The sequence below is a fragment of the Meleagris gallopavo genome, chromosome 8 (assembly GCF_000146605.3).
Source record: "Meleagris gallopavo isolate NT-WF06-2002-E0010 breed Aviagen turkey brand Nicholas breeding stock chromosome 8, Turkey_5.1, whole genome shotgun sequence".
NCBI lineage: Eukaryota > Metazoa > Chordata > Aves > Galliformes > Phasianidae > Meleagris > Meleagris gallopavo.
Genome location: NC_015018.2, coordinates 27,168,396 through 27,195,729, shown reverse-complemented (window position 1 = coordinate 27,195,729; position 27,334 = coordinate 27,168,396). Strand labels below are relative to the sequence as shown.

The following is a 27,334-nucleotide window of genomic DNA, read 5'->3' as shown; positions in this document are numbered from 1 at the left end:
AAAAAAGCAGGCGTGGAAGTCGGGAGCCGGCACGTTGCGGCACTGCTCGTCCCGGCCGCCTCGGCTCTCCGCACCTGTCAGTTTTGCGTGCTGTCAGGTGGGTGTCGAGTGAGTGACGGCGCGGGGCCGGCTGAGGGCGAGGAGCGCGGCACGTGTCTGGGTGCTGCTGCCTCGAGTGCTGGGAGCCCTCAGCGACAGCTCGCTGTCAGTCTGGCCTCTCACGGTGTCAGTCCGTCCTCTCCCCTTTGGAAGAGGAACTCGGCGGGAGTGCCGAGGCATGGAGAAGTGAAAGCGTGGCTTCCTGCAAAGGCTGTTTCATGAGAAGATCCTCCTTGTTTCTAAACTCCATGTCCCTGCTCTGTTGTGCGTGGCAGGAGGTGTTAACCAGCCCATGAAGCATCCTCTACTCCACTCCTAATCAGCATGTGAACTCGGTGATACAGCCCACGGCTAGCCCTGATATGCCACGAGTTTCTTTGCTGCCTTTATAGTTCCAGTGTAAATGAACGAAGGGTGCATTGGGTTCCCTGTGTGAGTCACTGCTCAGTGCTTTTGTAGGGAAGTTCAGTGTTTCAGCCTTATGGGTGCTCATGTCCTAAGATATTGGAACATATTGTGTTGTTCGTAAGAAGGGACGAGGAAAAAAGTTGGGTGCTCAAAAGGTAGCCTGCATCTTCACTAGTCAGTCTGCTCCCAAACCAAACTGGTCTAGGAAAGTTTCTTGGCTGGTTAAACAGATGACAGTCATTGGGCTTAGTTATCAGTCATCTGAGTTGTGAACGTTTTCTGTGAGCATCTCTCCAGAGACCGGAATGCCTCTGTTCTCAGCTTCATATGCAGCAAACATATTACAGGCTATAACTGGATTGGGTCACCTCTGCTGTGCAGCAGGAGCTTCTCTGAAACTAATTTCAGGTGAAACTTCGTGGTCACCCACTTCGACACTTCCTTTTTGCTTGTGCCTGTACACTCTGCGTTGTAAATTCATGATGTTTAGTTGTCCCAGCTGGATTTTGACTTACAAGGATTACAGTTGTTGTAAAATTCATGATGATATCTAAGTATGAGTTTTAATAGTGTGGGACCAAAAAATAAGGCTAAAAAATTGTTTGTTCCCAATCGATTGCTTCTTTCCAATGCTGCTGGCTTCTGAAGAGATGGAAGCTAAAATGGAAATGCTGAGTTACTAATGAGGCAAGTATGGGTTGTTCTTCAGAAATTCCAACATCTTGAAATTGCTTTGAGTTTTCTCAATTGACTTCAGAAGAACTGTGGTTTCAATATTGATGTCTGAAAGTCTTCTGCTCAGGTAGACTGAATGTCCTTTAATGTCTAAAGAAACTTTATGGGACTTCAGGAGTTAGTTCAAATGAAAGGTACTGTAACTTGAGTGCTAGCTGCCCTCGATCCTTTTAAGCTGTTGAAATAGAAACTAACAGGCAGATCCTGTCCTGTAACATGCTGTTCTTGATAGATGTTCTCCAAATGTAGGAGTGTTAGTAATTTGTTGTGGGACTGACAAATATTTTTGTAATTGCATGACTGGCTGGAAAGCTGATTTTTATGAGAGAAGAATTATCCAGTGGAAAACTAATTGAAAATACTTTCTTTTTGGTATTGCACTGTTTTAGATGCAAACCAGTGCATTATGCTAACATGCTGCAGTTAAACGGTGTTAACTGATGGGACTGAAGTGTCCCGAGTAAAGAGCCCAGAGATGGTTGGAAAGAGGAAGAAAAAAACTGAGCAGTTTTTCTCTTTGCTGCTTCTAGTATAGGTAACAATATTACACTGAGGGTATATGGTGATAGAATGACCTGCAGTCTCTGAAGGCTTGAGATTCTGGGTGTATGTACTGTTCAGGAGTCCTGTGTTTATTGCATTCAAAGTGGTACATGGCTTGAGATTTATTGCTGTCAGATTTCTGGGTAACACACATTGATTTGAAGGAGTTGGAACACATTCTCTCGGTAGCCTGCATTCAGTTTCTTTTTCAGGGTGTGTTTTCCAGTGTTGAGAAACAGCCTGTATGTGACGCCAGGTAGCTGCCCTGGCTGGCTAGGTGGATAGGGCAGCAGTTGTGTACGTGGCTGATTGCAGAAATGTCTCAGTGCTGCTTTTACTTCCCTTACCAAGGTCAGCAGATTGCACCTGAGGCAGGTATTTGGTGGCTGCTGTGCAATTCTCAGTGGCAGCTGTGACACTGACTGGTGTCTGGACAAATTCACTTGGCTGTTTGGCACAGCTCTGCTCAGCGACAAGGACACTGAAACTGTGAGCATGATAGGCTTATCTTTCACCCATGCTGAATTTTCCAGGTCCCGTGGATTAGACCTGGATACTTGACACTGCTTGTTTTTCAGCTTGCTCTGTTGCCAAGTTTAAGGTGAACATCATGGAGAAACACGATCTCTGTATCAATGATATTTAAGCCTTAGAAGTATTATTTGAGTTTTCATTCTATAAATAGCTTTCTGAGATGGCTTGATTAGATGAAGCAGGTATGCTATGAATATTAGCATTACCTAAATGCCCCTTTTTTACCTAAAAGTGATGTTTTCAGCAGGGCACCAAACCAGCTTAACAGCTGCATGGTAGCCAGCATGGAAGACTGCCATGCTTGTCTTTGGTTTTATTGGTGCTGCTGAAATTTTGCTCTTAAAGAAGCACCTTCAGCTGTGTCACATCTTTGTTTAGCAGCATTCAGCAACCACAACATCTGGAGTTATACATTATGGAAGCACTTCTCCTGCCACTGTCACAAACTCCTGGCTAAATTACTGTAGTTAATGACCACCATTAACTGCAGATGTACTAAACATCATTTTCTTAATCTGTTTTAAAGGTCTTATCTATCTTTGTATTGGCTTTTCCTTTTTCTCAAGTGTGATGATTTTGAGTCTCTCGTCCCAAACGTTTATTTTAAGATCTACTCACTCTCTTTAAAAAAACATAGTGCCATGAAGTTTGAACGCATCTTCTTTAGAGCACACTGCCAGTCTGGCATGAATATCTGAGAGTAGTGCTACGTATGTGTTATTGACAAACTCTTAATGTGATTTCACAAATTTGTTCTTTGTGGCAGAAAGGTAAGTTTTATGGCCAGAGGGACTTTTTTATTCAGTTGGAATGCCCTGTTGGCTTCTGCATTTTCTTCTGTAGGCATCTGCTCTACACACTTTTTCCCATGTGGTGTGTTTTTGAGTTTTTGTATGCAGAAGCCATCGTTTCCCCAGCAGGACCCATCATGTGTAAATGCTTTCTTCATTTGTTAGAGTTTAACAGTGTTTCCTGCTTCAGCTTTTTGATGTAATGCTATCTGTTTTTTCAGAAAGTTGTGAAGGCAAATTGATATAAGCTTAATGGTTAGGCTTTATCAGGCTGTGGTATGTTTAATTTCCCTTTCTGTTTTCCAGGGAGCCGTGGGACTCCCAGGATGCAGTGCAGGGTACAGCAAAGTATTTACTAATTGAATCTTACAGTTTGTACGTGGCTGATATTACCAATGCCACGCCGTGTCCTGCTGGAAGAGAGGTTGCCTGGGCTTAGCAGAATGGATCTTTGACCATAAGATTGGGAACAACAGAAAAATCCAGTCCTTCTGGCCTGTGTGTTTACTCCTGAGAGCAGTTCACAGGTCTTCTGCACACTTGGCTTGTCAGGAGATTGTTCCACAAACTGTCTCCCAAATAGCAACAGATTTGGCCCGACTCAGTTTTCCAGGTGCACTGGGATAAGGGGCCAGCCTGATGGAGCTTCTCTTGTGCTCTTGCTGTCAGGGATGATTCTCCCTCTCACGGTGTCCAAAGCTGCCAAAGGCCAGGTGTGAATTTGCTTCTACCAACGCAGTTCATTAGGATAGCTTTTTGAACTGCAAGCTTTGGCTCTTGCCTGCACCAGTAAATACATGCCCAGCTTGCAGCCCAGAAGGATAGGTAGTGGAGCGACATGTGCTTTCCTTGTGCACTACTTATTTTTTTGATTGAGTAAGTCTGGAATGCTGAAGTGGCATTATGGGCTGATTTGATGTGGAAGGGCTCTCCATCTACTTGAAGGTTTGCAATATAAATGCTGAAGTATGTAAGTGTAGAATTTTCTTATTTGTGGTTTTTAACAATCAGCTTTAGAAGGTTTTTTTTTTTTAATAAAAGACTGGGAAATTTCACTGTGTATACATGCAGGTGTCTTTTCTGTTGTTCAGTGTAAATTATAATAATAACCTAATTGTAACTATTTTGACCTTGTTTTACTAATAAGTGCTTTTTAACATAACATGCATATAAATACAAAAATCAACTAATTGAGGTGACACATCTTCTGTTAGTAAATCCAGGTTCAGACTAGTTGAAAATAAGATCAGTGCTGGCTGGAAGTACGTTTTGCGTGGGTTGGGAGCTGTAGCCAAGAATATTCTGTTCTTTTTCCTTCACAAAATTTTTGTTTCCTTGGTGTTGAAATCGACTTGTAGTGTTGCACCTCGGTCTGCAAGAAGTTAGCCTGCAGCAAAGAAATTTATATCCTACTATGTTATTTCCATCACACTGCTGTGTATCAGGAAGAAATCTGTTAAAGATAAACTGAAATCTGTCAGGCAGTGGCAGTATTCCAAGGTATGTGATAGGTATTTAGTAAGGTTCTTCAGAGTTTGTGGGAGGTGAGTGGATACAGAGTAGGAATTTTACTATTCATGTGTGTTACAGTGCTGATTCTTTGAGGAAAATGATGTAGAGCTCTAGAATTTCAGTAGTGTCTTTAGTATAGCATCTTCATTGCTTGTTTTGCACACCCCTAATTTTTATTTGCAGAGTAATGTAAGTATAGCATAATCTGAATGAGCCAAGATTTCAGATGCTGAGATGCCATTGTCAGGGCTGTGCTGTGTGGGAGCCTTTGTAGAATAAGGAGAAGTGATAGTTCTGGCTTCTACAGAGGAGTTAGATTCTGTTGTACCAGGATTTGCTTATGGTTTGTCAATCAAGGGAAAAGTGATAATGATACTTTTTCTCCCAAAAATGATTTTAGGGCTAAAAACTCTGTATGAGTTTTACAACATGAAGTGACATTGGTTTTCTTAGGACAGCTTTAGAGTGATGAGATCATTTCTACCTTTATGCATTTCAGCACTTCAGTGAACATTAGTTGGACTTGTGACTCTTTCAGGGGCAGCCTCAAAACTCTGTTGTACATTAAACTTTGAAAAGGTTTGTATGAAATCTCCATATAATTAAAAAAAAACCAACACACAACCTCTATTGTTAAAAATTACAAGATCCTCCAACTTTCCGTTCATCCTTCATAATTTATAAGTTGTATTCTTTGTAGAGAATCTAATATACAGAAGAAAACATGTGGCCATTTTCTAATTATTATTTCACTTTCCTGATAAAAAGAGCGGACTGTTCATTAGCATTTTGTAAATCCATACTTGAAAATCTGAAGAGTGAGGTCTGTGTGGAAACACGATGATCCAGAAATTACCTTGCATGAAGGTCTCAAAATAAGATAGCAGAACATTGCTACTTATATTCAAGAAAAAAGTAATTGTTTCCTTAATTCCAACAAGGGGGTGGCCATGGTGAAAAGACACTGCAGAGTGAGCTTGGCACAAAGCAGCTGATCATAGAATCACGGAATCACAAGGTTGGAAAGGACCTACAAGATCATCTTGCCCAACCATCCTCCTATTACCATTGCTACCACAATGATGATTTTGTGTTTTCATTCCATGACAAATGTGTTGTGCTCTACCAACAGCTGTAGAAGAGGGAATGGCTTCCTCCAACATGCAGTTCAATTCCCAATCACGTAGGTGAGCTGTTAGCACGGGTTGTTGAGCGTTGTGTAAGCTCCTGGCTGCCTGGCTTTGTGGGAACTTGTTCCTGTGTCCCAGCCTGAGGGGCTTATGACTTCAGAACTGTTGGTTCACAGAGCAGATGGGAGCTGCACTCACATTTTTCATTGCATAACGAATGTGAGTTGGCCTTAAAAGTGAGCACATGCTATCAGTTTACAAGTACAAGGAGCTTCCTAAAAGGAGCACAGAAATGGCATAGTAGTAGAGCAGTGATCAGGAGACATAGCTTTTACATTCCTGTATAAGAAGTGTGTTTTGTTTCACTTCACAAGCTCTTCAGGTTAACGTAGCAGCAAGGTGTTGCCATGGTCTGGGCACACCAGAGCCCTGTGTTAGAGGGACTGGCCGAGGAGCTGCAACTGCAGTCTGTCTCCGAGACTCCTTGTACTTTGCACCTTTGTCTCTACAATGAAATGGTCTTGGAGAAAATAAAGTAATTTGAGTTTATTATGTTTGGTATATTTCTGTGTGAGTAACAGATGTGCTTAAGACAAGCAGAACTGTGATATCTCAGACATAGCTTTCAGGAGTGAGTTGAATTTGTTTTATTTCAACAGATTTTGAAACACTGGGGGTAGGGGAGAAGAGAAACATCCCAGCAGTGCACAGCGTAACTTGATTTCTAGGAGCTTTGTGTTTGAAAATGTTGAGGTATTTAAAGCTGGAAAGCAATAGCAGGTTTTCAGGTGGCTCATCTACCAGACTTTACATGGTCATGTCTTCAGATGAAGTTTCTCTTACCATCTTACCCTACAACATCTATCATCTGAAAGCTATGTATTCAAAACCTTTATCCAGTTCTGCTTAAGCTGGATTAAAATAACACTGGTGTGCTGGTATAACTTCCTCTTGTATGTGAGAATGTGTTGAAGAAGTGGGTATTGAGGGGCTGGAATAAGAGGTAGGATACTGTCTCATTTTATTCGTATAGTACGCATCTTAAAGATTGAACAGAGTTCCCTGCTAGCACAGTTAGTGTCTTTACTACTTTGAAGGTGTGTTCACACTTTTTCATAATGGTAGTAGAATTTCTTGAAGGCCAAAGCAGTCCTGACACACACAGAAAAATCCCATAGACTGACTGATTATTTCTGTGCATCGTTTACTGGTTTGAAACAAGGGACCGCAGGCATCCCACAGGTTGAGCCGTTCCTTGCTGATCCCTGTAGCCGAGTAATTGTGTGATCTTGGATAAATCATGCTGTCTTCTTATGTCTTCCTCATGGAGTATAAAGGAAAAAAAGCGTCTCATAGGACTTCTGCTGTGAGAAAATATGTAAAGAAATAAAAAAGGTTCTCAGCTCTTCTGTAGGTACCTATGCGTAACAGTATTGCATCAACTGTGCACTTATCTGTAACCTGAGCCAGTGTGGGTTTAAGCTTGTGTCTACAAGCCAGTGCATTCACCTTGTAATTTTTGAACTCAGTCAATAAGATTGTTTAACTTTCCATTGATCAACAATTGATTGTTTGAGAGCTACTATCCTTTTCAGATGCTTTCCAATTACTTCAATTCTAAAAGGATGTCCAGTTCATCCATAGGCTATTAATAAAGTTTATGACCCATGTTATTCAAAGTCTACGTAGATAACCAGAAGAGCTTTAAAATGAATAAGTAGAAAGCTAGTCTGAGTAAAAGAGATGTTGCAATGTTAACCTTTTTTTTCTTTATTTTTCTTTTATAGCTATTGGCGAATATGAAGAGCTTAGAGCAGAAAATAAGAAAACGAAAGAGGAGGTTTGTATTGAAGGATAATTTCATTAATACTAAAATGTTAAATATCAGAATATTTTCTTGGGAGGTTATTGTCTGCTTTTGTGAGCTCAGCTGATTATTTAAAATGGCATCACTAATCAGTACTTCTTGCACATATATGTGTTAAGGAGCAAAGGAAATAACTCTCAGCAGCTGTTCTAGCTGTCTTAGACCAGACAAGTTGCTATAAATATATGAGTATATATATTTAAGTGACTGTTTCTATAGCTGGTTCACACTGTCAGCGTAGGCCAACACAAGTGTTTAAATATTCTTAGGAAAACTTGTTTCCTTTGGATCTAAACATTGTTATATTGCAGCTTGATTTGTGTGCTGAAACTTAACGAACAGGAAATAGAACAACTCCTGCCCTAATCCAGTCCTTCTAAAAATTCAGAATGTGGGAGTATGATTTCTGAAGGTACTCAGCTCTCTCTCTCCACAAGATTTCTTCGAAGAGGAGATGTCTCACCTCAACAGTCAGAGTGCAGCTTAAAACAGATTTGCAGTATATCACATATCCTGTTGTGAAATATGTGCACCCGTGTAACTTGAAAAGAGACTTTGAATTTATGGACTGAACATCATTCATTACTGTGGGCTCTATTTTTTTAATGTTCTGAAGTTTGGTGGTACAAACATAAGGGCCACTTTCCAGATTTGTTAATGTAATTATGGTAAGCTGTCTTCCTAGTAGTGAAGTTCAGCACATTTGGCAAAGTATCTCTCCTCACCCTGGACTCCTGTGAGGAACCCCAACAAGAAGAGAGGACTTGGAGAGGGGCTTGATGACAGTGTTGTGTTGTCTAAATTATTGTCAATGTGCAAAATGTATCAGGTATCTGCCAAAAGAAACTGATCAGTGAAAACCTTTTATCAGGTCTAGATAGTGGGGAAAGCAATGAGGGCACTGCCATTCTGTGTGGTGAGCAGAAGATTCCCCTTTCTCCAGTACTAGGGAACATTATTAGCTGCCAGAGCATGAAGGTTTAGTTCTGCTTTCCGTGAAGTCATTTCTAAAATGTCAATTTTAGTCTGGTTGTTATAAATGTTGCAATTCAAAGCTGTAATGGGGAGACCTTGTCCTTAACTACTTTCTCATTATTAAAGAAACCTCAAAGCTTCTTTTTATATTATGTTTCAGCAATGATTCTGTATATATCCACTGAGCTCAGCATATTCTGCTTCACTCCCTCCTTCCCAATGATACCATCTCTTTTGTGCTTGTTCCTGCATTCCCATTCACTGTCCTATGCCAGAGCCCCAGATATCCCAGGAAATCTGTTCTTGATACTCACTGTTGAGAAAACTGTGGCAGTTAACTTCTAGTGCATGGGAGAAGGAGTCTGTCCAGCACCAGTACACAGTCTCTGGCAAAGGCCAGCAGCAGAGAGGGAGGGGTGTGAGATCATATGCAATACCTCCCCAAAGTATTCCTCTAGTCTGCGGACTGACTGTAACCCATATCTTGAGCTGTGTGTTTTCTGTGCATTCTGTCTGCAACACCTCTGTCTTTATTGCATGTGTCCAGGCTCCCCTTGAGCTGATGTTGATGAATTGGCTTCAATCACGTGCAAGGAGTTCTGTAATGGGACTTTCCCATGCCTGGAAAATAAATGCTCCAGCTTTGCCCTGAAACCTTGTCCAAATTCCTTGGGAATTTCTACAGCAAAGTTTTTTTTGTGTCAGGGAAAGGACAGGGATTATTGTTCAGGAGGGTTTCTTTGAATTGCATTTTTATTAACAATTTTTTTTTCCAAAGGCAATTTAAATGAAAAAAGAAGTCTTTCCAAAATCAAGATGAAATGCGAGGTTCTGAGGTTACTGCTATGTTCTGCTTTTTTTTCTTTCTTTCTTGTTCCTCTTTTCCACAAGATGTCTTATTACTGCATACGCCTAGTCACTCTCGCATGCTTCTTCTGAAACCTGCTATGATGTTTCTCAAAATACTTGCCTAACAGTTGAGAACCCTCCAGCATGTTCTTAACTGATTTGCCCAGCTGTAAGATGGGAGGTGCAAGAACCTCCATTCTGCAGACTGGTGAGCTTATGTATGCAGTTCTGCCTAATTGTTGAAGTGCTTGGACTCAAGTGGTTAAGTGTGAGGCCGTAAGTACATTTCTTGCACACAAAAAGAATCTACTGTTAAGGAGTTCATGGCTGTGTTTACTTACAGCACTAATACTGGAAAAAACTATTGTAGGGCTTTGTAATCCTGCAAGCTTATTAGTGTCTCTGTAACTGTATGTCTAGTCTATGCTTTGCAGGATCAAACATGATGCTGGAGCAATTGTGACACAAGCTGTCTGTGTTTTTGGCTCTTGGAAGCTGCAAGTAAATTCTGTTCCAATTTCTGCCACTGTCTGTCAGGATGTAAGCTTCCTCTATATCCATTATGGACACCACAATTGCATCCAAGATGCGAGAGAATTTTTTCAAGACTTGCAGATGATTTGTGGGAAGTACCACATAAAGTTAGTCTTTATGTCTCTGCTTTTGATACGCTCAATGGAATTTTTTTTTCTAAGTCACCAGTACACATATATGACTAAAACATGAGCTGTCTCAGTTTAACTAATGGAAAAATGATCCTAGTGGAACTAAGTGCACTGCAGGTGTGTAACTGAGAATCAAATGTAATTTTAATTTTTGAAAATATGTACTCTTTATCCCGTATTTTTTTTCTTTTTAAGATTAGAAAGTCAATTGTCTTTTATGCGTACTACTTTGTTTAAAAAACCACTGCTTAAGAGAATGCTACTAACCTTGGCAATTCAGGAGTAAAAGATCAGATCTTTGGTCCACGGTGTTTCTTCCTTCCTTGTTAAACTGCTGATTTGGAGATCTCCGCAGGGCTCTCTGACAAAATTGGTGCAGGCATTTTTTTAACTTGTATTTTTAAATACTTTCAAAAACTGGAACAAAAATGACGTTGGCAGATTACTTCGGTCTTCCTTTTAAATTGAAGTAACCAACTAAACATGCGTGCTAGTTCACAAAAAATAAAAGGTAACTAACATTCAGTTACACACAAATATAGTTAATATGCAGTTCTGACATATTCATAGTCAGAGCATGAATAAATATTTGACTACTTGCTAATCAGCCAGAAATGACTCCAAACACTGGTTTTGACAGTGTTTTGTCATTCTGCCAGTAGGGGGAAAAAAAAAGCAAGACAGCTTTCCAAAACAGTAGGTGTAATACTGTATCTCTGATACATCATTCATGGTGTTTGTTCTGTTGAAGCGCTTGTACAGAGTGGATTATATGTTTTGTCACCAAATGGGAACAGAGAAGGGATTCTGCCGTGATGACATGCTCATTCTTTCTAGGAGCATAGAAAATGTCATGGGATACTTTTGCACGCTGCGCCAAACTAATAATTTTAGAACAAGCATTAAATCTGCATAAATCGTACAGTCTGTGTAAAAGGGACAGAATGTATCTTGTGTTGCTTAGCAATGGCTTAACTGACTATATGGCTGCTATGTGAACTTCTTGTATTTTAATATCTGGGCTGAACAATCTCCTTCTTGTTTTTGCTCTTTGAAGGCCTTTTACTGAAAGCAGTAGGAGCTTATGCAAAAAGTAGTTGGCAAAATAGATGACTGCTAGATGAAAATCAGAGAAGAAATCCACCAATTGCCTCCCTGAAACTAATGGCAAAAGGTCATGGGGTGAGCAGAGTGGGTGTGCAGACCACAGTCTTCCAGGTGGTTGTATGCACTGACTGCGCAGAATCGCCTGGTCATGTCAGGTTCCCATGCTGGCAGGATACCCTCTTGCTACTGTGCTCGTTCCCAGTGCAGGCCAACTTCATTTACTGTCATTCACATAACTGAATATGCAGTGTTTGGTGTGAGCACCAGTGTTTGCCACGTAGGTGATTTGCTTCTAAGCAGTCAGCATATTAGTCTGTTCTCTCTGCATTAGAAAGGAAAGGATTGTCTCTGATTGTTTGCCTCAAAAGCAAAAATTTCATAATGGGCTGCATTGGCAAAGGTCCTACAATTGCTGCTTTAAAGGTGAATAATTGAGGAATTAAAAAGATGAATTTTGGAAACCGAGCTGTTACTTCTTTCTAAATGTACAAATGCAATGACTTCTTATTGTCAGGAATTTAACATTGGCTCCTGTACCTAGTTCAGGACTGAAATGTCTATTGCCTATTAGCACTGGTTTATATTGGGATAATGATACTATAAATATTAGATAAAACATAGTAAATAAAATGTATAAATGGTTATTTTGTTGGAACTCTTACTGTAATAAAGTTTAAAACAGAAGAAATGGCTGATAAACCAGGAGTAATCTGCTTTTATTCCATTTGAGGATATTCTTGAGTTTGGAGCTGTTGGTTACTTCTGACAAGGGAATAAATGCTTGAAAACTGCTCTTTTTTTCATCAGTTCATGCACTTGAATGTGGAAAGTGAGCAATGTATTTTACAGCAGTAGGACACTGCTTCTCTTTTAACATTTAGGATGAGAGGCGTGCTTGTTAATTAACAATTCTCTGTATATGCCTCTGCTGCCTTTTTGAAATGAAGAGGTCTTGAATTTTGATGACTTCTGTACATTTTGTAAGAACAGCTGTTATATCTGCATGTGAAATTTTTCTCCATTTCCTATCAGTGTTTCTTGTCACAAATCTTAATCATTTTGTGTGAATAGCTTGCAGAACTTTCAGGTTATAAACTGTACAAAGAGTTAAAGATAGTCTCAACTTTCTCTTACTTTTAGCCAATTTGAAGATAAACTACTTTTTGTTTTTGCAGGGCTGTGTAGTGGCTTTGCTTGCACAGGTCTGATTGCAAGACAAAAGGCAAACTGCTTTCCATTGATCATTTCAGCAAGGGCAACAATCTGCTGCTCTCCTTTTCTTCCTGCTCTTTTATTCTGAAGCGCAGCAGCCACCAAAGGAAAATATTCAGAAAGCTGTAACTGGGAGCAGGAATTACTCTGCAGAGATCCAAAACTGCAGACCCTGATTGTGCAAAGAAACGTGTAGCTATCAGGAGAATTGTCTAGTTTGCTGTGGTCCGAGTGGAGCCCTCTGCAAATAGCACTCAAGGTGAAGTGGAATGGGTCATTTAACTTCCCCTTTCACTGTACAGGCAAAGCTGTTACACTTTGCAGCGTGTTACTGGGGGGATTTCAAAAGGAATTTTTTCTCCTGTGATAGAGGATGTGATATGCTTGCTACATCAAGGTTCCATCAGCAGGAAAGCATCTTGTTGACTTCCACAGGCAACAGATTAGATCCTTAAAATGCTAATTTTTGTGTATATATATTTTTTAAACTGAGCATTAGAAAGCACTTTCTCACTTCATGTGCAGAGGGCTGTAAGCCTGCAGAGTGCAGAAAAGTCCGTGGGTGCACTATGCCAGTATAGTACAGTGTCTCTGTTGTAAAATGTGAGGAGGCAGCAGCTGCAGCAGCTCACGCTGCTCCTCCTTTGCAGTGCAGCTGTGCTGTGCGGGGACAATCAGAACTACTTCCTTTCTGTGTCTTACTGCCTTCTGTTCTTAGACTGTGCTGCTGCTGGTAAGGTAAGACAAAATTCTGCCGAGGAAGCTGAGAGGGAGGGCAACAAGTGGCAGGATTCTTGCACACATTTCCCTTTCCACCTTTCCTATGCAGGATGCTCCTAACTTTGACACCCCACAGTGCCAGATGAAACAGCGTGTCCTTGTCTGGCACTGCTTGGGCAGCATGGCTTGCTCCTTCTGCAGCTCTTCCCTGTTTCACAGACCTTCATCCCTGCTCAGCAGCTGGCCTTCATCTCATCACCCTGAGGCAGCAAGAGGAGAGATTGCTCTAGTGCAGCTCCTGCAGGCAGCCATCAGCAGTAGCTTCCAGTGCTAGCACTGAGACTGCTCCCATGGTGCCACCGATGACAGCCTTTCCTTATCCAAGAGCAGGTCCTTCTTTGGGCTTCATCCAAAGTCCCTGGGGGTTGAGAGAAGGGCTCTCGTGAATTTGGCTTCCTTTGAATCAGGCTCTCCTCCTTGTTACTTAACAGCAGGCTCCTTTGCCAGCTAACTCAAAGTGGGTCCTCATGTGGAAAAACTGAAAATCGAGCAAAATCATTTCAGCTTTCTTCTTTTCCCAGTTCTGTTCCAGTGATTGGAGTCATTGTAACTGCAGGAGGAGTTGCACTGTAAGGAACTCAGTCACATAGATCTTTTCCAGAAGTTGATTTGTGATCTTGAATACGCACGGCTGCGTGTGAGGAAGAATGTTGGTACACCATGAGTGTGAGATGCGTTATGTGCCAGTCATGCTTCCCCCCGGGTCATGTGTTTTTCAGTGTGGTTAATCGCTCACTGTGCCTCTTGTGAAGTTTACCCATTTCTGTGGTTTCTTTCATTTGCTTCTAAAAGGGGTTTTATTAGAAAAGTCTATTGAATGTCTGTTTTGTTCTTTGTCTTTGATGAAATCTTTCCATTGTAAGATAGATGATTGCAACCCTTTGTAGTATTGGTGTTAACCTGAAAATTAATGGAAGTATGGAGATGGTATGAAAATGAGTATCCTTCCCTTTTCAAGATAGAAGTGTCCCTGGTTATTGACTGCGGGTATTTTGTTGCATGTGGTACGAATAGAAATGGATGTATTTTCTAAATGTGTTTGTGTTGAAGAAACTAAACTTAAAGCATATTCATGTCGTGTGGTACCTGGATGACTTTGTTTATATCAGTTTTGGGTAACATAGGTTTTCTAAAGCATTTTGAGTAGCACTGAAGTGGAACTGAAATCAAGTACAACTTGCCATTCTGTAAAGAAACGCTCTGGATGATGACTTTTAAATTAAAGCTCCCATCAATCTAATATGACTGAAAGTAAAAAGATATTATGCTTTGATAGGCTTCTGTACATTATTGTTCCTGTAGGTGATCTTTGTTTATTTTTGCATGTTGTGACTGACTGCTAATTAAGTAACTGGGATCAGTGTTTCATTTCAGTTTTCTCTTTTCCTAGTGTGACAAAATCAAGCAAGAACGAGATGAGGCTGTCAAAAAACTGGAGGAGTTTCAGAAGAGTAAGTTGATGTGTTAGTGGAAATTTTTTTGATATGAAGGAGTTAATATAGTTCTGCAGTCTATAAAGTGATGTTCAGGATACTGAGATTGAGATCCACTTGATGTTTCTCTTTCAAAATCTTATTTTAAGGAGCTTATCGGTAAGACTTCGATTATTGCCAGACAAACTGCTGTCACAGAGTTTACAGGTTTTAACACAGGTAGTTATTTTTAAGGTACAAACTGGTGAAAATAGTGGTACAGATATGGCTCTGTCTCACCAGGACTTTGCAAGTGGCTTTGAGAGTAACGCATGCTTGGATTGAGTGGGATTTATCCTACAGTTGAAGCTACTACTACTAATAATGTTTTTATCTTCAAGGCAAAAAAATTTGCTTTAAGCACAGACACACCATCAAAAGTTTTTAGGATGATCTGATGTCTCTCAATAACTTTCAAAGCAAGTTCTTTCTCGCCTAGTCTGCGAGAATGTTGATATTCAGTTCTGCACTTCTGTGATAATGGTTCTATTGAAATTGTACGGTGTCTGGAAGCAACAAAGCACATCTAATGGGAGTGGAAGTATCCTGGTGGACTAGCTCCTTAGAAGAGACAATTACAATAGGACTATGGTCTGTTGTGTCTGGTTTGTGCCAGTATGGTGAACTGCAGGTTGAAGCATTAGAAACGTGGATGAAGTTAATGCAGGATAAGGAAATCACATAGTCTATACTTTTGTGTGACTGCGTTAATAGAGGAATTTGCTTCCTTCTGTTTTATAATTGTTCGCATGATACAATTATGGAAAATAGTGTAAGATCAACAGGAATCATCTACTGCCATAAGTGATCGTAGAGAACTATTCTGTGAGGCAAGAATGTTCTCTAAGAAGCCTGTTTCTTCTGGGAAAAATTGAAGCCCGTTTTGTTTTTGTTACAATACAAGGAATACCAGAGTGTGGCAGAAAATGCCAACTAGTTAAGACATAAAATTTGAAGTAATATTTGATGTTGTAAAATTTTATAGGTTTCTTTTATCTTCCTTTCACGTTTTTAAAGGACATACCTTGTAAACATAGTGATAAAATGCCAGAAATATTAGGATTTTAAGGCAATAATAGAGCCCATTATTTAAACGACAATATAAAAGGCAATTATATTGATGAAGAGCTACATCGGCTTTGTGTCTGTGAATAAACTTGGCCTGTACTCAGCTTCTATTTGTTCTCCTGGCATAAACACATATTGTGTGTGATTCCAGTTTAATGGGGCCCCGTTTGTATGCCAAGCAGCTGCATTTTAGGCCCTATTGCGTGATTTCATAGCTCTCTGAAAATTGGTTCTATTGAGCACAAGAGATAGAAGGTGGTGGTGGGGGGGAAAGCTTCAACACACAATCATTTCTTTTCAATTGGAGCCAGCAAGGTTGATGACAACATGACCATTGTGTTATAATGATAAGACCACTAAGGATCTGTACCTCTCATCAAGGCTTTCACACAACAGCAGATACAATTTAATTCACTGCTCTGTCAGCAGTGCTGATACCATTATGCCGTCTGTCTCCACAGTTATAATCACTGTCCTCCGAGAAATGCAGTTGAAATGATCTTGAGCAGTCAAAGAAACTCTCAATTAAGGCTGCCACTTCCAATGTGTCAGATTGTGTCTTATGCACTTGGTACAATTTTCACTTCCAATCCTGTTTATTTACAATGTCTACCAGTAATTACGCTTAACATGTCATTTAGTGAGGGTGCCCCTGCCAAGGAGATTGTTGGGTGCTGTAGTACCATTGAGTGGGAGTTTCTCGCAGTCAATGCCATCAGCAGCTTTTAGTCCCTGATGGGATGCAGTAGTAATGTTGATAATGCAAGTATCGTGCTCATCAAGTCATAATTAGATGCCACTCAAATGTGCCACTTGTAATAACAGTGTTGATTCATGTTTTCTCGGTGACTGCAACTACTAATTAGTTAAGTGGTTTTTGGTTGGCCTGCATTTGCTGCGGATTATTATTACCCCTGAAAAAAACTGTCAAGGTTAGAGATGTTTCAGGCCACTTAGTGCTGCTTTATGAATTTTAATATTGACATAATAAGAACTTTGGAAAGACTTAGGAAATAATATATTTTTGTATTTAATTTGGAAAGATTTTTTTTCCGTGAGTTAATCATAATTGCAGGTTAATTAAGTTTAAATGAACCAAGAGTAATCTCTAGTTCTACCATGTGAGCCCAGTCCTTGTTTCTTAACTTGTGCTAGCTTGACTTGGGGGCACTGGATTTCTGTCTATGAAATGGGAGCTGCTCTGGATCTCCGTGGGCCCCTCATCCTGACCAGAGCATGTCATTGCTTCAAACTTCTAGAGCTAAGTGGAATAAAAGCAGAACAGAGATGGGCGCATATTGCCTGAAGCTTTTCTTCATCCAGATTACATGTAGCCTCTGGTAATGGCATACTTAGAGCACAGAACTTCTCTAAAGCCAGAAAAAAATGGAAATAAAAGACAACCAAAGAAAGATGTGGTTCTGCTACTAGAAGAAGTTAGGAATACAATTTGTGGACCAAGATTTCCCAGTTCCTCCCTTCTCTGTTTTTTCCTGCTTTGGAGGGCAGTTAACAGTGCTTCAGAAGACTGAACTGCTGTCCTTCAACTCAGATGATCTGTGGAATGCCATTAAAACGGCTCAGATTTTGTAGAACTTGTTAATTGCATGCAGCTTCTGATTTGGTAGCGCACTCCAATGTACTGCTGGCTTCCTGTGTGTTTAACTATAACATTAGTTAATATCGACTAAGTATCAATAAAAGTGCTTAAGTGAAACTTGCCAGCAGTCTATGTTTCCTATCCTGAAGCCTTGTTCTGTAGCCATTAAGATGATTTCTGGATGTCAAAGAGGACTTAAGTGTTTCTCTTCAGGTTTCAGGGAAAAGTCTCATAAGAGGACTATTTGCTATTTCTGTTATTCTGTTACTGTAGTACTTTTGAAATCAGAGGACTGGAAGGTGGAAATAATCTCTTTGTAACACCTGGGTTAAACTTGTAGTTTAAAAATATGGAGGTTCTCATTTTATAAAATCTGCATCTGTGCCAAATTTTCATAGAATCATAGAATGGCTTGGGTTGGATGGGACCTCAGGGATCATGAAGCTCCAACCCCCTGCCACAGGCAGTGCCATCAACCTCCATATCTAATACTAGACCAGCCTGTCCAGGGCCCCGTTCTAGCTTGAACACCTCCAGTGGTGGGACATGCACAGCCTCTCTGGGTAAATTATTCAATTTTCAAACGAAATAATGATGGCAGTATTGAAGGACAATCCTTAAGATATCACTCTGATTCCTCGAATTAATGAAGTAAAGCTGGTGAATAACGATGATCAGCAGAAGCATTTCTGCTGGCCTTCTGCTTTCCTTAAGTTCACTCTGGATTCTTCAGTTCCCTGTCTGGTGCTGCAGGCATGGCTTGAGGGAGTTGCTTAAAGCAGTGATTCCAATATTCAGTGTTCAGAGCAGTTCCTGTCCATACAGGTTATGTACTTCCCAGTTTTTGAAATTTTTATATAGAAATTAAAAAGATGTAATACTTCTCATCATGGGATGCATGTGTCAAATGCAGGAGAACAGTGACTAATTTTCACATTCTCCCCACAGTTTCTCACATGGTTATTGAGGAAGTAAACTGTATTCAGAATCATCTTGAAATTGAGAAGACATGCCGTGAAAGTGCTGAGGCTTTGGCTTCTAAGGTGAGAATTACAGTGTTTCTATTTCACCTGATTTCTTTTTTTAAACTTGCTGTTGCGTGCATATCCTATATATGTTTTTGCATAATCTTGTGGATCTGTGGTTTTGAAGTAGCAAAAGCTAACGCCGTATGTGAGATGTAAAATACAGTTCCTGGCTGTGGATAAAAAGAATGCCCATTTGAATTTTGTTTTTGCTATTTTGAAGAATAAGTCACGGACCAACTTGTTGATATCAACATTTCATATGCATTTAGGTTAAATGGAAAACAAGTTTTAGAGCTGTCCTGTGTGAGATATAAAACAGTAATGAGCATTTCAATGTCTAAATCAAATGGAAAAAGTCAACCACTGCATTACATTTCAGGTGATTGTTTGTGAAAGCAAAGCGAGGGCAGGGGAAAGGTGACCTCCGCTGCTCTGTTGATTGCGTCTAGTCTGATGAATTTAGCAAGTGTGTAATTTTCTATATTCCATCTCATCAGAAGTGCATTATTATTAAAGAATGTTTTTATCTCTCTGTTGTATATTTTTGGTTGTATAAAATGCATCTGAGCCACTTCATCAGAAAATGGATTACAGCAATTTTGAACCAAATTTCATTAGCAATGCTGACTGCTTTTTTTTCCCCTTCCTCTCCTCCCCATCCCCTGCCCAAAGTACATCTTTAGATATGGTAAAAATCACACCAGCAAGAAATCACTTTAATTTAGATGCATTAGCAATGTACTTTCTGGAGGTATTTACTTAATTGTTTCCATAATGACACTATATTAGAATTCATAAGATAGGCAATCAGCATATACATAAGAAAATGAATGTATTTATGTAACTTTTCTTCTTCTCTGTGCTCTTTCTGTAATGGGCACGCAGGGGCAGTTCTGAGACTAGCTTTGTCCCCTGGGGCTGCTTTGCCAAAGCGGATTTGGTGCCTTAAGCTGACTGAACCATGTAAGGTTCCATACGCCCTTCCCACTTTCTCAGTTTTGTTCTTTGGGAATAAGATGAAGTTCTGGAGTAAATCTCCTTTAGTTAGGGGGCTGAGGAAAGGCTTGGATCAAAAGCGATTGCTCAAGCAGGAGGTCAGGGTAAGCTTAACTGTTCAGCATATGTTTTATTTCAGAGCAGAGGTTGGACTTCTGAAGTGTAGGTTGACTGGAATGTGTTGTGTGTCATTAGTGGAAAACTGAGTGTTGTTCTTGGAGCTGAATCCAGGGAGAGTGCTTGGCCAGTGTGCAGACACCCCAACACACACCTGTCTGCTCCTGAGATTAGCAACTGAGAGCTGCTAGCAGGGGTGGTTATGTGTGGAACAGTGAAAGAAGCTTTGAAAGTAAATTTCTGCAGTAATCCCTGTTATTCATTTTTTCCTGGCACCTTGGTCAAGATGGAGATGTGTTACCAACCAGGCATGTGCTTAAGCATCCAGCCCAGAGTGGTTTCTGTCTTGAGGTCTGGTACATAAAGAGTTGGTATGTGATACGGCTTTCATTTCACGTATGTGACTCTTCAGAATTTTGTGGTAATTCTGTCCTCACTGGGAGTATAGTAATTGTTTGTTATATGTTGTTTACAAGCTAAGTAAGAGCTTTTCTTTGACCAGTTGATAGAAGTGGCAAAACCAGTCAAGCTTTCAGGAACACAGCCCCTTTCTTCAGGTCCTTTAGCTGGGGCAGTTGTTGGTACTGGTACATGCTTGATGGTCTGGAGCTGAAGCAGCTATCACAGAGACAGCATAGCATCATGAAAGCTTAATAGTAGATTTGCTTTGAGCCTATGCAGGTTGTTTACTAGTTGGAAGTATGAGAAAGGAATGTCTTCCCTGATGGAAAAAGGGCATAGATGACATATCACATTGAATTCCAGCCTGCTTATAGAAGGAGGGGAAGCTTCCCATCTTCAGACCATTTTAATAGTGAATGGAGCATTTAAAGTAATGTCACTTTGTCTTGCTCTTTGTTCCTTTCAGTACGGGGGAAAAAATGTTTTTTCTTGCGCAACAGCTTAAAGAAAGAGTAACCAGCTTCTTACTGTTTTGCACTCTTGAACTTTCAGCTGAATAAAGAAAATAAGACCTTGAAACGAATTAGTATGCTTTATATGGCAAAACTGGGCCCAGAAATTATCACTGAAGAGATTAACATTGATGAGGATGATCCATCCACAGATACGGAAGCAAACTCTGGATCGTGCAATTCTGTGCATTGTCAACAGCAAATAAAAGGTAAGCGTTGTTGCTGGGCCTACATCACCATAGTAAAAGTGGTCTAGAGGGTGGCCTGGGGTTAGGTATCTATCTGGCTCCAAATTATGCTTCTGAGGCTGGTCCTCAAAGGATTTCTGGGAAAGACTGTAAAGGACATGGTAGGCCTGTACTGATACTGTATAATGGATATGATAGATACCTGTCCTGCAAAGTAGACTGCAATGCAATAGGAAAAAAGGGATCTACACAGCCAAGAGAGTTCGATGTTACTGAGTTGGTAAAAGAAACGTTTCTGTATATCCCTAACAAAGCAAAAGTTAAGCAGGAGGATGAGGTCACCTTGGTATTCAACTGTACTGTAACTATTTCAGAGCCTGTTAAGCAAGACCCTCCACTGGTGTTTCCATTGTGTACCTTTGTATACTCAAACTTTGTTTATATTCCAGAGTTACTGCCAAATAAGCAAATTAAAAAGGGACTGCTGTACTGGGAATAGCAGTGAAGTTTGGGAAGTTCATTGCTATGAGAAATCTGTATTAATACAAGAAATCTCTGGTTTCTTTTTGACAGGCTATTTGTATTTTGGTATACAAAATCTGCCATTCTTTCTAGTCTAACTCTGTGTGAAGCCCTTGTAATTCTGTGTGTTGTTATATCACAGTACAGAAAAGGAGGATGCCTGTATTTTGCATTTTGAGATAGAGACTTATTTAGTTGTTTGCTTTAAAAGAGCAACCAAGCAAAAACTCTTCTTGGTTGTTTTTTTCTGTTAATAAGTTACAGTAACAAATGCTGTGTAAGTACAACAGTCCTGAATTTTCAGCTTGACCTTGCTAATTGTTGTCTGTCTGAATATTGCAGCCTCAAAGAAGGAGGTCAACATATTGCTGAAAAGAATAGTTTTTAAGTTTTCTTTTTTAATCAACAAAAAAACTCCCAAGAAATAGAAGAGTAGAATGACATCCTTTAACAAGTATTTTTCCATCCTACGGACAGGAGGATGTAGGACAGGAGGCAGAGAAGATGTGATCCACACCATGCAACCCATCTGAATTACAAATGAGATTCTGGAATTCCTCCTGTCTTATATTGGAAAAAGATGTCAAAGATACGTTAGAGTGGGCAAAGATTCTGGCTGCAGATCAGAGGATGGTTTGGGAGGGTAAAAAGGCCAAATGTGAGATTTCTAAGAAAGCCTGTTCTGTCTATGCTTTCTGCCTCACTGAAGAATTCACTAAGTAACAATGTAAAATATATAGAACTCCTGGCTTCTCCTTTCTCTGTCCTTATTAAATGTTAATGACTATACGAGTGCTGAGTACTTTGAAAGCACTGGATGTAGGAGAAGATACTCTGGAAAGTGTGTGTGTGTGTATGGGGTAGCAGAGTGATCTAACAGCATGTACCAAAGAAGAATATCGAGGCTCTGCCCCAGGCTAAGCCAAACTGGTTGGTGTCAGTATTGAGGAAGAAGTCTAGTTACATCTTGGATTACCTGTGAAGTGAAGGATCACATACAGTGAGAGGTGTTTTCAGATCTCCCCTTAATGTTCTGTGGTGCTGCCCAAGTTGATATCTGCTCTTCTGTTTATGTCTGTGCTTTCAAGCAGCGTTGTGTTGGAGATCCTGGAAATCTTTCAGCTTTTCCAGCAAAATACTGGATGTTTCTTTCAATGATTCACTCCCACTACTTTTCTAGAAGTTGTATCAATAAGGTAGCACAATTTGAGGTTTGAGGAGTACTCTCATTTATTGAAAGAATAAAGTTTAGATCCTAACATATAAACATAGAGTTCATCCATTAGATAGAGATGATGGCAAGGCCAGAGCTCCAGATGGAGGTGGAGGGTTGCATTTTTTTTTTGTCATTGTAGCTGTTCTTTTCAGATGTAACAAGAACTGAAAACTTTACTGTGCTGGTAAAGCAGCCTAGTATGTACCTTGTCTGGAAAAATAAACATTTATGCAATTTATGAAGATTTAGATATATTTGTATATGCCTCCTTCTCTATACATAGAGGTTGATAGATGTGCCTGAATTAATCCAGTTACCATACATTTCAGTGAGAGAACTTTTTCACATTAATTTCACTGAAAAGCATACAGAAAAAAAGGAGACTTGATTCAAGAATCTTCTGGGAAAAGCCAGTCATCTTCTTTACATCAGAATGCACGTGCCATTAATTGAGAGGAAAATAAATCTCTTGAATTGGGAGGGGAGGGTGGGGGCACTCGACGTTTTGAAGATTGGAAACAACAAAAAAAATGACATCCAGTATGTTGTCATTTGCAATTGATTGGCAACAGTTTTCTTAACTGGTGGCTGGTGTTTGGTGAGCAGTAGTGTCATGAAATACTGGAAGCAGGTGGGAAATGAGAGCACTTACTGAAAGCTAATATATATCAATAAATTTGTGTTTTTGTGGTGTTTTTATGTTAACCTAAACCTTGATATATTATGTATGCAAACTGATCTCCTGTTAGGAAGTGATTATAATCAAATGGTTTGTTCCATTGTGAATTTAATTTATTTCATATTTTCATAATTCAGGAACAAAAATTCTGAGGGGAAAATTACAAGCATTAGCTCTTCCATCAGTAAAGGTTATATTCTGACTCTGTTCACATAATGTTACAAAGACCAAAAATTGGCAGCTGTTCAGGACAATTTCTTCAGTGCAAATCTCCCAAGTATTAACTGCCTGTTGTTTTGTTTATTTCCCTTGTGACAAGAACTCATGATCCAAAAAGAACTGAAGTGCATTAATTTGTTTCAAAGGATGCCCATTAAAAATTGCTTTCTGCTACCTGAGTACCAGAGTCTCTGTGATGTGACAGTCTCCCGAGTAGGACTGAGGATGCTTTGCAGTGACAGAATTGGTCCTTTTATAGCACAAAATGAATCATTCAGAATGCAAATCAAGGCAGCAGCACTGAACAAGGCGGGGTGCCACAATAGGGTAAATCTGGAACTGGAGCCCAGTTAGATATCTACTACTTAACACTTGTACAAAGTTCCTAAATTACTGCGGATGTGCCTTGAATACTTCCAGTGCTTTGCTCAAGGTCATTTTGTGTTTGTCTGCTTGCAGTGATATGCGATTTCTTGTGTTGTTTTCTTCCAAGAATAAAATAAAAATATATTTTTCATTTCCTTCCTCAAACTGTAGAGCTGCGAGAGCAAATCATATCTGTTCATGAGGAAAAGAAGACCTTAGCCATTGAACTGGAAAACCTGAGGTGCAAACTTGTAGAAGTAATTGAAGAAGTATGTATTGTACCATGGAAGGCGAGACCACGTTAGTGTGTAGTCAGTACTTTTTGTATCTAATTTTGCTAAAAATGCTCAGTTGTGAAGTTAATTGAATACTGTCAAATTGAAAGTCCTGCCAGCCTGCCTGTATGATGGTGCATTTAGAGTACACATCTAGAAGGGGCTTTCTACGTCAGAGTCCAGTCTTGCTGCTGTTACTCACAGATGACTCCTCATTATGTGTTCCAATGCATGTATTTTGATTCTTACCTCCCCTGCCTGAGATCCCCCTCATCTATCAGCCTGTTGTTGTCCTTTTTTTTTTTTCTTTCTTAAACCTGTGCACGTGCAATAAATACTTTTGAAAAATTTCTGTTTTAATCACTGCTGCTACTTCATTGAACATGTCCTTGAGTTTAGCCATTGGCAGTGCCCTGTCATGGTAATTAGACCAGCAAATTGGCTTTCTGAGCCAGCAGAATTTTATTCCTGTTTAAAAACTGGATAAGCCATGTACTGATGCAAATCAGGACTTAGTGGTTCTTCCTGTCTGTGTAACACTTGAATTCAGAAAGACACAGCTGACAGCTCTTGGACAATGAACAGAGCTCAGGGGAAAAGAAAAAAAAAAAAAAACAAAACTAAAAACCAGCAGCCTGTCTATATTAAGAGGCAAGCAGTCAAAGGCAAGCTAGTAATTTTTTAACCAGGTGCTATGGTGCCTCATCCAGGAAAGCTGAAAATGTGTTGTAGCTGGGGATGATACATGCTGTGAGAATGGGCCGTGGAAGCCCCACTGTAAGGATTAGTTTGTAACCCCTTAATCCTGCTTGTGATGGGGTCTGTAAGTTGGGATCAAAATTCTTTCCATCCCACAGGAAGCCGTAGCATCCAGACAATACTATGAAACAGTATAACTGAAAGCAAAATGTTGCTTACGTTATGTAATGTGTTACGTGCCTTATGCCTTTAACTAAAATAGCCTTATTTTTTATTTGTAATTTTATAGGTGAATAAAGTGAAAGAAGAAAAGGCTGCTTTGACAACAGAAGTTAATAAACAGCAAAAACTGTTGGAAAAATGTAACAGAGGTATGTTGTCTCAGTAGATTCTCTAAAATATAGTATAACCTTTGCAGAAGGTTATATTATTATTTCAGAATTTTTATATAATAGTATGAAGAATATATTGCAGAACAGTGACTGCAGTCTAGAACTGAAGCTTGGCCTTATTGCTGTAGGCACTGCATAAATGCATGGACAGTTCTAGACTTTCTGATTTGTGGAAGCATGGCAGAATAAATAGCAGGTTGAATGGAAGAGTAGGAAAACTTTTGCTCTGTGGCAAAAATGGCAGACAGCCACATTCCCATTGCCTAAAATTGTTCCAATTTATCTTTGAGTTCTTCCTCTGCAGTAATGTTCTGTCTGCTTACACGAGAAGATAAATAAAAGCTCTCAAAGCATCTTGATTGTGTTCTGAAATGTTTGTCAGGTAGTGAAGGGAATTGCCAAGGCTGCCAGTATCGCACAGCAAGACTTGCATCCAGCTGCAGGCAGGGCATAGCCATAATGAAAACACAGAAGTGCAATCTTTGAAATAATGAAGATTCCGATTGTGCTGTAGCCTTTTGCTAATAATGCTCTGTTTTTCTTTGGAAGAAGTATACAAAATGCACACAGTCTGTGTTTTCAAAGAAACAGATGTGTGTTGAATTACAGAGAAGTGTATGAACTAGTGGGACAGTATTTTACCTTCTGTGGATTCTGCGGGTACCCTTTGGTATAGGGAGAAGAGATTTGCTTAGTAGTGCATGTTCTTCAAGGTTTCAGGTGTTCTCTTGTCTCTGTCATCTGTCTGCACTGCTTGACCCTGTGACAGGCTATACTTAAAGATTCTTAAAACATCAATCTTTGGTTAGATTGGTTAAATAGACTAGCCTGAAAAAGCTTTTGATGGGATGGCGTTACAGATTAAAGAGTTCCAAAATGTTTTAATTTTTCCTGAGCACAATCAAAAGAACCACGCTTATTTCATGTTTGCCTGTTACTCTGGCCTCATGAAATCATACTGTGAAGGGAAATTCCAAACCTCACTCGACTGAGCCTGGCAAATACAGTTGCCTCCAACATGTGTAGCAATGCTTGGTAGCTTGAGCAGGGCTCCCCTGAGTCTTTGATTGCTCTCGCACACAAAAGCAAAATATGATCTGCGGTACTTAGTGTCTGTTACTGGAGTTTTGAGGTTGGGTTCCACCAGAAGATGCTCTATCTTTATTCATTAAAAAGAATTAACAACCCTGGAGCAACAGGGAAGGAAAGAGGGGGCAGATTAAATTTTCGTGTCTGCCTGGATGCTTTGCTTGAAGATTTCCTAGGACAAAGAATCTGTTATCCTTTTCTTTCGTCTAAAGAGCAGTGAAGAGGAGCAATATTCTGAGAGAATTATCCACTGAAACATGTATATTTTTTAAGTCTCAGTTTTTAGTTTTGCAACTGTAAGCTGTATTTTCTTGCATTTTCTTGCATGCTTTTTAAGGTAGTAGCTTATAATATTTAGCCTGTAAGCTTAATAACACCCAGGTGTCAAACTTTACCCCGCAAGATGAGTAATGGCATTTCTGTGGAGTTGTAACCTGGCAACTTGGAATATACATATCTAAACTAATATTCGCAAGCATGCTTCTTTGTGGAACAGTCATGAAAGAATAGGTGAAACTGCTTTCCAACAGGTTTTCAAACACCTGATTTTGTGGTACAGCCTTTTGATTTTGAGTTCACAAGTCAGCACAGCAGTAACTTTGCTCAGCAGTGCAGGACAGGAGGAGTGTTACTCTGTTCAAAAGATCAGTTTTTGTGTATATATTATGAGGTTTAGAGCAAAGAGGATAAATACTGCAACGTGGACTGTACACAGGAAATAAAAATTGATTTATAACTTCATTCAAAAATTCACATTACTGAAGAATAAGAGCCTATCTGCATAAATCAAGCAGTATTTTCTTCTCACACTGTGGTTTGATATCCGTTCTGCTTTTACTTCTGATTTTCTTTCATTCTTGTAAACAGTGTCCGTGCTAGCAGTAGAGGAGTATGAAGAGCTTCATGTAAACTTTGAACTGGAAAAGAACCTACGGAAGAAAGCAGAATCATTTGCCCAAGAGGTGAGTAATGAAGAAAAAGGGATCTCTTTTAATCTCTTTTGGTCGGCCAAAGCCTAAGCAGCCTACTTGATTTCAATTCCTGGCTCATGCAGCGGCTGTCTTTGAATTTCCATGTACCACTTAACCAACATATATTTCATACGTGAAATGGATTTAGTATATTTTACAGAACTTATAAAGCATTCCACAATTATCAGATTCGAAGGAGTGGTCCCTGAGAGCAGCCCTGTGGAGAAGGACCTGAGGGTCTTGATAGATGAAAAACTTAACATGAGACAGCAGTGTGTCCTTGCGGCTCGGAAGGCAAATGGTATCCTGGGCTCCA

The 27,334-nt window shown here is 39.9% G+C and overlaps 1 protein-coding gene across 1 annotated transcript in view; it reads left to right on the top strand.

Moving 5' to 3' along the window:
- The first annotated feature begins 76 nt into the window (after nt 1-76).
- The window catches only part of LOC100549885 (shootin-1-like), a 39,975-nt gene continuing 12,717 nt past the window's right edge, over nt 77-27,334 (top strand). The window contains exons 1-8 of the mRNA XM_010714770.3: nt 77-97; nt 7,540-7,592; nt 14,598-14,658; nt 18,296-18,390; nt 20,443-20,611; nt 23,764-23,861; nt 24,856-24,937; nt 26,915-27,009. Of these exons, the coding sequence (XP_010713072.1) occupies nt 18,304-18,390; nt 20,443-20,611; nt 23,764-23,861; nt 24,856-24,937; nt 26,915-27,009 (531 nt within the window). The 5' untranslated portion in view covers nt 77-97; nt 7,540-7,592; nt 14,598-14,658; nt 18,296-18,303. The remainder of the gene's footprint in view (nt 98-7,539; nt 7,593-14,597; nt 14,659-18,295; nt 18,391-20,442; nt 20,612-23,763; nt 23,862-24,855; nt 24,938-26,914; nt 27,010-27,334) is intronic.